Consider the following 11,136-nt stretch of genomic DNA (forward strand, 5'->3'; position numbering starts at 1 on the left):
TATTATTGTGATAGTTTTGTATTTTTACAAAATTATTTTTAATGTTGATGTTTGTTTGTTACAGATATATCCACTCCAAGGAGAAGCCATTCAAGTGCACAGAATGCGGAAAGGGCTTTTGCCAATCGCGCACGCTGGCGGTGCACAAGATCCTGCACATGGAGGAGTCTCCCCACAAGTGCCCCGTCTGCAGTCGCAGCTTCAACCAGCGCTCCAATCTCAAGACCCATCTCCTTACCCACACCGATCACAAACCATACGAATGCAACTCTTGCGGAAAGGTGTTCAGAAGGAACTGTGATTTGAGACGGCACGCCTTGACTCACGCAGTAGGAGACGTCCCCCCAGAAGTACTTGACGTAGGCGAGGAAGACCGACCGCTATCTCCCTTACATGACCCCATTTACGATGATGATCCCGACGATCTTACATCTCCCGATCACTCTCCAGTAAGACGACCCAGATCTCCTTCTAATGAAAGCATAACCAGGGCAAGAGTTGAAGAGTACATTCCGCCGCCTCCTCCCCCCGTGCATATAAGAAGAGCTTCTCCGACACCGGAAAGGACCGAGTGTCATCATAATGAACCCAGAAGTACCGCTAGCCCTTACACCATGCGACCGCATCATGAGTACTATTTCCAAGATAAAAATAGATTTTACACACCCTCCGATCTAATGCCAGATAAACAAAGATATAACCATCCTGAATGTTCTACGGAAAAGGTGCTTCGACATCCTGAGAATAATAATGAAAGTCCCATACGCCATCCGCAGTTACAAATCCGAAGAGACTTGCACCATGCTCCTCCGTCAGAACAAGTCATCAAAGCTCCGAATCCACCAGGCGCCTCTATAATACAGGGAGGTCCAAGCATGTACCTTGGAACATTTAGAAAGCGTCCACTTCCTCCAGATATATCAGATCTAGGAAGACCTTCCACTTCAGGGGAGTACAGAGGTCGTCCGCCGTCTCCCGGACCTACAAATTTGAGTTTACCCAGAAGCAATATACACATGGGTCCGCCTAGTTTAGGTGTTCACCCCCCTATTCTGGGTTTACATCCTTCTCATAAAATAGGACCCATTCCGCCGCCCCCGCAAGGTCTGATGAAGCCTCCCGATAACCATTTATTGTTGCCAACTTCCTCATCGCGGCTCCCTCCACCGATGGGGATACCACCGTCTCATCATCCGCCGATGGTTGCCCAAGATTTAATCATCAAGCATTTACATCCAAAAGATATGAGCACAATGGGCCTAGCCCCTTCAAAATCGGTTAATCCAAGACCTGAAACTCCATCTCGAGAAACACCTTCGACAAGCGCAGTTTTATCAAATTCCATTAGTTTGGGACTTCAGAATATGGTTGGAATACAACCTCCAACTCTCCCGAGGCAAAACGGAAACCCACCCCAGAAAAAAGGTTTTAGCATCGAAGACATTATGCGACGTTGATCGTTAAAATAACTGTTAACTTATAAAGTGTACTTAACTGGCTGTTTGAAAGACTGATTTTATTTAAGCAGTACGCAACAAGTGAATTCTCAACAATATTATAAATGTAAATTCAGTTTTAAATCAAGCATCTTTATTTCTAATAAGTGTTTTGAATTATTGTTAAATCCATTTCTGTTGAAAAGTTTCTCCGTCGTGTTTCTGTTTTTAGCTCCTTTGTAAAAAGTGTATTTTCGAAGAGATGTTTTCTTTTTCTAAGATTTATTTGACCTTTACATGTTTTTTTAACGATTTCACTTATTTATCACATTTTACGCAATAATAATAATGATTTTAAATTGGAGATATTGAAAACATTTATTTTTGTAAACGTTCAAGAATTTCGACGATCTCAGTGTACAAATATGCTATTTTAAATTAGATAAAAAAGTGATCATTCACCTATTTGACTTATTTTGTAAATATTTAATTGTTTTTTCATTCCGAGGAAGAACATAGTAGTTATTTTATTTATATAGATTTTATCTAGATTAATGTTACGAAATAACATTATAATATTTTTATTTTTTTATTTGCTAAGTGTTCCTTAACGTGATTTCACGGTTTTGATTCTCAGATATTTAAGTGTTGAATCGGTAGATTGATATCAGTAATAAATTACTGGAACTTTTTCGTACTTTTATGTATTCTTAGATTATGTTAAGAAATATTATTTTTAATAATATCTGAAATTTAAGCAATATTTTAAACCATAAATGAAACGTACAAAAATATCTACATTATTTAAAATGCTAATTAATCTGTAGGAAGGTGTTCTAATTGAACCCTATAAATTCCTATTAAAAAGTGCCTTAAAATGTTATATACTACTTTTAAAACCATTGGATTTATTGAAATTCTCATTGTTTCATTTTTATGAGACCTGTCAAGGCCAAGATTTGATTGGAATTCTTTGTTGTAATAAAAATAATATAACGCAATACACGTTTTGTACAGAGGAAAATGATGTTACATTTGATAATACACAACTAGTAGGTACATGTACATATTAAGACAGAAATAGTAGGTACATGTACATATTAATACACAACTAGTAGGTGCATGTACATAGTAATCAATATTTTGATAATTTTATTTTATGATTGTAATACATATTTCAATTTGTCTCTTTCTCTGGTAATTTATTAATTCATTATTTTAAGCCATGATTTCATTTTAAATATATGTCAACTCACCGGAAAAATATGAACGCTTCTCTGAAACATAAAATAATAGTAATTTAAAAAAATTTACTTTCGTATTACATATTCTCTTTTGCTATTTATTACTTAAAGATGAATTGCGAAAATAATATTTCGAATAATAAGCGGTTTACTTACCTATAATATTGTGCATAATGGTGTTTCAAAGAACTCCATAATTTATAATTAAAAACTATTCGATGTTATTTTTTCATCCCATTTCGTTGTACTTTGATTAAGACATTTTTTTATAAATAAAACTATTTAAAAGTGTATGACAATACAAAAATTATGTTGTAGAGCAATTTTGACAAATAAATTTGTTTTGAATAATACCAACATTTATTTTTTTCCTATCTTTGAAAACCAATGAGAAGCAAAGGAAGACATCTAACCATATAACATCAAAATCATACCAACGTGGCTGTCTCAGTTCAGTTCCGCTGAAGAGACCCTGGCTGCAGTCTGCAGTCTAAATAATAACCTGATGGTAGCGAAACGAAGAAGAAGATAAACCAATCAATAATACGACATACTATTTATTTATTGTTATTAAGTTTAATTTGTAGAACTCCATTTTATTTTTTATTTCTTATATATTCAATAATATTGTTATTGGGTTTATAAAAACAGTTTATTTTTAAACAAGTTCTGCTGTGTAATTATTATTACGCGTGACAGCTGTTTCGCCCTCTGAAGGCATTATAAAACTGTTTGATAATGCCTTCAAAGGGCGAAACAGCTGTCACTCGTAATAATAATTACACAGCAGAACTTGTTTAAAAATAAACTGTTTTTATAAACCCAATAACAATATTATTGAATATATAAAAAATAAAAAAATAATACGACATGTTTTGTTTAAGACTACCACTGTCGTATAGCGGTAATCTTGAGCGGTAACACAGGGTTCGATTCCCGACTGTACAAAGTTCAAATATTCAATTCTTTTTCCCCGTATTTCTTTTTGATTTTTTAAGTAATTCAATAAGGAATCCGTCACCAATGTCGCGGTTGAATAACTTAAAATAATTCATTTTCGGTAAATTAATAAGCAGAATTCCGGACTCAACCAAAAAAAAATATTTCAACACATTGGTGCATTGCGTAACTAACTCTAAGTACGCGGGGATCCCCGTACAAATTAAAATTTGTGAGTAATGAGTGAACAACATAATGTTTGATCATTATTTGTATGGACGGTAAGTATTTTGGGCACAATTTGTTTAAAGCCACCATTCAACTAGATCAGAAAATTACGTGCCTTACTAATAAAGGAGTTTAACAGAACAGATAAACAACCAATAATGTATGGTAAATGTTTGCTTATTAGTTGTTTAAAATTAAATTTTATAAAGGGGGAAAGCGTTGATTTTATAAGAAAAGAATTGAAGTAAATATGCATCGACCAAAAGAAGGGTACAATAGCAGTGTTTCTTGATTTCAGACGTGCTTTTGAAACAATAGAAAGGAACATATTAATATCCAAATTAACAGATACGGTAATAGTTGGTAAAGAACTAGAATAGTTTAAGAACTACCTGAAAAATAAAAAAAACAAAAATCCATGCTTGGAGACGCTATATTGGAGGAGCAGCCAGTGAACCTAGGAGTACCACAAGGTTCTGTATTTGGGCCATTACTATTTATATTATATATCAACGATATAGTTCAGTGCTTAAAATACTGTTTATTTTAAACTATATATAACATTTTTTTAAAGAAGATATGCTCAAAATACAGTACAATCTGGATTATATATAAATGTGTCAAAAGGTAAACAAATTAAAAGTAAATGTAATAAAAAGTTATATAATAAGTAATTAAAAATTTTGGTAATACGTAAAAAATTCAACCGACTTAATAAAATTATCATAAACAACGAACGATTAGAGGAAGTACAGGAAAACAAATGCTTGGGCAGTATAATAGACAATCAACTCAAATTTAACCCTAAGTTTGAATTATTAGCTAAGAAAATGGCAAAACATGTTATTTAAAAAAAAAGAATAAGAAATAAATTAGATGTTAATAGAAGTATATTAGTTTATAATTAAATTACTGCTCTGGTGTCTTTTTCTTGTGCAATCAAACATAAATTTAAAAAAATGGTAATAATTCAAAAAAGAGGCATGCGAGCAGTATTGAATTGTAGTAGGTTTTAAACAACAACTTTAAATCTAAGAATGTTAAGTGTGAGCCAGATTATAATTTACAATACCTTAATATTTAAGCCAAAAAAAAGATGCTCCCAAAAAATATGTTTTAGAATGTAAATTTTAGTTTCCAAATACATAGCTATACCACTAGAAACTGTGGAGATGTTTGACTTCCGAAAACCAATTTTTCGGGAACCCAAACTAATTTCTATTTTGAAGAATTCAAGATATTCAATGAACTACCGACGGACGTCAGTGAAGCTAAAAGCCTTGCAGCTTTTATTGGATTCTGCCTAAATGCTATAAATAATAAGTTTTAAATGTAGTGTAAAGTGTGCCTATATGTCGTAAAAATAAGTTGTTAGTAATTCTAAATACATTCATATAACTAAAAGAAAAACATTAAAAATAAATTATCAAAACATAATGAATTCGCTAATCAGCAATGTATATATATAGAGAGCTAATGTAAAATCATTAAACTGAAAACCAATAAACGAGGTAATAATAATCGTAACTTTTTGAATAAAGAACATTTTTAAGGATTTGCAACAATAACATTTGGCTGTCATCAGTTGTTTTGTTTTTCTCTATCTAAAATTAAATTTTTACCATTCTTTTTTGTTTTCTGGCAAAAAAAAGTGTAGTGTGTTGTGCCTTGAGGTTTCTTCTCCCTCCTGATCTTCCAGGAGTCACTTTTCGCTGCTGATTTCCAGATATTTATAAACTTTTTTTACTTCTGTCATTTTCCATACTATTATTGTAGTTGTTTACTGTTGTGAATAATGGAGGAAGATTTCCCTCCTGGACCCCCTACAAAGCCCCCAGATCCCTCTCCAGACCCCCCAGACGGGGAAAATGGAGAAATTTCTGACAGTGATTCTGTCATTTTGACTTCTACCAAAAAAAGGAAATTTACTCCTTCTTCCGAATAAAACTTGACTCTTCTTCGACTTCACAGTCCCCACCAGCACTTTCTCAACTTACTCCAACAAACTTTTATTCTCCTCATTCCCGTGGCCCATTCATAGTATACGCCCAAAAAACTGAGTAAGGAAAAACCATCCACCCTCTTGAATTTGGCAAATTCCTATCAAATAGCAAGAATCTTTCAATCAAGCCTGGAGGTGTAAAAGCCGAGGGTCGCTTCCGAATCTCCGTCGAATTCCTCTCAGGTCAGCTGCCAACAGTTTCATCAAAAATATCTTCATTTCATCTAATTCAAAGTTCAAGGCATATATCCCTACTTTCAATGTCACTCGCATGGGCCTGGTCAGAGGTATCTCGACCGATCTGTCCATCGAAGAAATTCTGTCTTCACTTTCAACCCCCCAACACATTGGCAATCCCATAAAATCCAGGAGGCTAAATTACAAGGACTCCTCTGAGGGTATAACTTCCTGGAAGCCCTCCCAATCTGTAGTTATCACCTTTGAAGGTCAATCTCTTCCCTTCCATATATATTTATTCTTAAACTTATTACCAGTTGAAATGTATACTTATCCCACGACTCAATGTTTCAATTGCTGCCGTTTTGGTCATACCAAAACTGCATGCAGATCTCAACCCAGATGTTTTAAATGTGGAAAAAACCACGCAGCTGACCAATGTCCTTCTTCCTTCTCACCCAAATGTTTTAACTGCTCAGGCTCACATACAGCTATTAACACTTCTTGCCCAGAACAATCTCGCCAAAAAAATATTAAAATTTCTATGGCCTCTCAGAACTTGTCTTTTCTGCAGGCTTCTAAACTATTCCCGCCTGTCAAAAAATCATTTGCTGAGGCTTTATCCAGCAACTCCTCATCCAACCCTCTACCCTCTTCTACAACAACTTCTTCTCGTTCAACTAAATTCACATACAAAAACGCTATCTCTAAACCGGCTCCTGGATACGATCAGCAACAACACAACTCACTGCTCTTAAATCCCAATGGTTCATCTCTTTCAAATGCCACAAATGGTTGTGCAAATAATTATAATCCGTCCTCAATGAACTCTCTAAAACTTTCTGAAAAACTCTCCCAAGACAATTCTTCATTTATCCAAACTCTCATTATGCTTCTAATTGACCTTATTTCATCTCAAACTAATCTACCGTCCAACGCTGCTACTATTATTTCCACATTAAAATCATTTATTCAAAATGACTCTTCAAGATTTCAAAATACTTCAGTGGAATAGCCGAAGTGCTATTTCTAACAAATCTGATCTCCTTAACCTATTAAATTCCAACTTTATTTCTTTGGCTGCTATCTCGGAGACTTGGTTTACTCCATCCACCCACTTTAATGTGGGAGGGTATTCCTGTCTCCGCGACGACCGCCCGGAAGGTTCGGGCGGCGGTGCTGTCCTTTTTATTAAGAAATCCATATCATTTTCCCCAATAAATAATATCAAACCCCCCAATGCTGACTTCCAAATGGTTGCAGCTAAAATAAAGGACACATCCTTTATTTCAGTCTATCTTCCCCCAACAGCCCACTTCAATAAACAAATTTGGTTGCAAATTGTAAGTCAACTAAGCCCTCCTTTCTTTATATTAGGTGATTTTAATGCCCATTCCCCCATCTGGGGTTCTGCTTTCTCCGACCGAGATGGTCGAAGTGTGATGGATTTCCTAGATCAATCCAACCTTTTCCTTTTGAATGACGGATCTCTTACTAGGATCTAGGAGGGTGGTGTCCCCCGACCCTTGCTCCAGTGATCATTTCCCGATCACCATTACTTATCAAACTTCTTTCCAATCGGACAAGTCACATATTTCGACAAAGATTAAAACGAAACACACCAAATGGGATGAATTTAACTCTCATATGGACAAGTTCCTACTAAATTTACCCGCCACCGATATATTTTCCGTCAAAGATGACTATAATAACTTCAAATCAATGCTCATAACTGCAATAAAGAAATCAAATCCTCCCCCTAAAACTAAATCTCTTTTAAAAAAACTCCCTCCAACTCCCTGGTGGGATGAGAAATGTTCCAAAGTAGTTAGAATTCGGAAAGCTAAATCTCTTTCCTATCGTTACAATATGACTATGGAGAACTATCTTATATACAAAAACGCTGAATCCAATGCCAAAAGGGTATTGAGGTCAAAAAAAAGATCTGGGTGGTACAACTTCTGCAGTTCAGTATCTCCGAACACTCCAATTTCGGAAGTTTGGTCTATGATCCTAAGATTTCGATCCTCCTTCAGTTCATCATCTCCTCGAGCGTCTCATTCTAAATGGATAGATGAATTCTTGGACAAAATTGCCCCCCCTTCTGTACCTAACTTAGATGAAATAACGCCAATCTATAATACTCCTATGTCTAATCATTGGCTAGACTCTCCATTCACCTTAATTGAGCTAAAAAATTGTTTATCAATAGTCAAGGACTCATCTCCAGGCAGAGATGGTATACCCTACAGCATAATCAAAAATAGTAATGATAATGTTCTAAACTACTTCTTAAGCATCTTAAACAAAATCTTCCAGACTGGTATAATGCCTGATGACTGGAGTTCTCAAATAATCATCCCTATTTTAAAAACAAACAAATCACCAAATTCTGGATCCAACTACAGGCCAATCGCTCTTTCATCCACCCTCAGTAAACTTTATGAAAAATTAATTAAAAACCGATTAGAATTTTTTGTCGAGAGTAAACAGCTTCTCTCTCCATCTCAATTTGGATTTAAGAAAAAAAAATCCACTCAAGATAACCTTGCCATCATCAGCACTGATATTAATTTATCAATTTCTAAACAGGAAGTTTGTCTAGCCGTCTTTATAGATATAGAAGGCGCCTTTGACGATGTTTCCATCCCAATCCTGAAAACTTCTAGGCCTTGGCCTTCCCCCCATGTTTGTCCAATCTATTATTAATCTATTTCTAGATAGAAAAATTTTCATTGAATTCCAGATATTTCTCCTCAAAGTAGGTCTGTTTGGAAGGGTTTACCACAAGGCGATGTATTGTCCCCCTTACTGTATAATATATACACATATGATATGCATGTCACTATTCCCCCACAAGTAAAAGTTATTGAGTTCGCAGATGACATAGCTTTCTTCTTATCATCCAAAATCATCCCTCTCGCCGTCAAATATCTTAACGAAGCCATGGATGCCCTTTGCACATGGCTCACCTTAAATGGTTTTGAACTTTCAATCCAAAAGACTCAGTGTGTCACCTTCTCAAACCGCCATAAAAACCCCCCCGTTCAAATTTTATTTAAAAATTCTCCAATCCCCAACGCTTCTGAAGTAAAATTTTTGGGAGTAACATTTGATAGGAAACTTAAATGGTCTTCCCATATTAATAATTTAGTTACTAAATGCGAAAAAAAATTAAATATCATCAGATCATTATCTGTCGTTTGGTGGGGAGCTCACCCTACTTTCATTAAGTTGCTTTACAACGCACTTATTCGAAGCCATCTCGATTATGCCTGCCCACTTTTTAGTACTGCCTCAAAAAATGTACTTGATAAATTAGACAAAATTCAATCTAAATCTTTGCGAATTATAACTAGAGCGATGCAATCGTCACCCATCCATTCCCTTCAAGTAGAATGTTCTGATCCTCCTCTTTATTTAAGGCGTCAACTATTTGCTGACAAATTTGTTCTTAAATGTTTAAATTCTAAATGTCATCAGGTTATCCCCAGCGTCTCGTTGTTCATTGACTCAATCCATTCATCTACAATCAGAGCTTCAACTAAACCTCATCCTGACATCTGTAAAAATTTTAAGTCTCTCTCAGAGCTTCACATCATCCAAAATGATCTACTTCCCTTATACAAATTAAAATATAGTCACGTCACCCTATCCCCAACAATATTTGAAGGGATCGGAATCCTTAAAAGTCATTCCAATCTCCCGGCCCGAACTGTCAATAATATTTTCAATGACATTATTTCATCTAAATGGCCCAACTTTTCTCTTTTATTTACTGATGGATCTAAATCTCATTAACGTTTACCACAATAATTCTAATGACAGAATATTTCATTCAATTTCAAATCAATTTTCAATATTTTCAGCCGAGTGCATTGCAATAATAGAATCTCTCAAATATATAATCAAAAATAATTTCGAACATTCCCTCGTTCTCTCTGACTCTCTCAGTTCCCTCCAAAAACTTAAATCCAGTCCTCTTCTTCATCCTGATGATCACTTTGTATGCCTTATTCGAGAGATGATAGCCTCCATTCAAAGCTCTGGTAAAACTGTAACTCTGATTTGGATTCCTGGACATGTTGGTATCATGGGTAATGATATTGCGGATGCCTTGGCAAAACAAGGAGCGTCCAACCCTGTTGTTACCCTCGTAAACCACATTCCCCTATCTGACATTTTTTCCAACATCAAAGATAGATCCCGCAATGTTTGGTCTGAGTATTGGCACATTGCTAGTCAATCCAAGGGAGCCTGCTATGCCTCAATACAAAGGACTATTCCATCAAAACCGTGGTTTCAGCAATTCCCTCATTTTTCAAAAAAAGAAATTTCTTCACTCATTCGAATGAGGATCGGACATTGTTCCGTTCCTTCCCATCTTTTTAAAATTCACGTCGTTGACTCCTCAGATTGTACATTCTGTGGTCTAGAAGTGGGAACTTTAGATCACATATTTTTTGGCTGTCCCTCTCTAAACAAATATCCTCTCTTCTATCAAGCCTTATCTAAAATTGCCTCCCCTCCATTCAACATCTCATCTCTTCTAAGTCTGAACTCGACTCCAATTTTCATTATAATTTTGAAATTTGCCCATTTAAATAAAATTAATATTTAAATTCACCTTTCATTTCTCAATAATTTTAAATGATGGCCAAGAACACCCTTGAAGGGTGAAAGCCAGAAATAATGTTAAAAAAAAAAAAACATTTTTAAGCATTTTATTTATAGTCTCCAATATAGATAGATAATGTATATAATTAGGAACTCCAGTGAAAAATATAATTTTTCTTCGTTTGAAGTAGAAACTTTTTGATGTGACATAATAATTTCATTGACAAACAGCACTCTCTTCCCATTCCTCTACCTACTCCACTGGCATTTTTTTGCAACTCCATTTGAAAGCTTAATATATCGGTCACATATATTACATATATAGATTTAAGTAAAGTTATTGCCCTGAAGAAGCTACCATTGTAGCAAAAAATGGTCGGCATTAAGTGTAGCAAATAAAAGTGGCGTTATTGTTTTGTTTTTTAACATTGTGATTTAAAAAAATAATTGTTCATACCGGTCAACAAACGCCGATTTCGAATATAAAATTTAT

The 11,136-nt window shown here is 35.0% G+C and overlaps 1 protein-coding gene across 1 annotated transcript in view; it reads left to right on the top strand.

Annotated features, from left to right (window-relative positions):
- The window catches only part of bowl (brother of odd with entrails limited), a 72,946-nt gene extending 70,112 nt beyond the window's left edge, over window positions 1-2,834 (top strand). The window contains exon 3 of the mRNA XM_089648948.1: window positions 65-2,834. Coding sequence (XP_089505074.1) covers window positions 65-1,457 — 1,393 coding nt within the window. The 3' untranslated portion in view covers window positions 1,458-2,834. The remainder of the gene's footprint in view (window positions 1-64) is intronic.
- The last annotated feature ends 8,302 nt before the right edge of the window (window positions 2,835-11,136 follow it).

Source organism: Hesperophylax consimilis, chromosome 1, assembly GCF_061612785.1.
Source record: "Hesperophylax consimilis isolate HC1 chromosome 1, BYU_Hcon_1.0, whole genome shotgun sequence".
Lineage (NCBI taxonomy): Eukaryota > Metazoa > Arthropoda > Insecta > Trichoptera > Limnephilidae > Hesperophylax > Hesperophylax consimilis.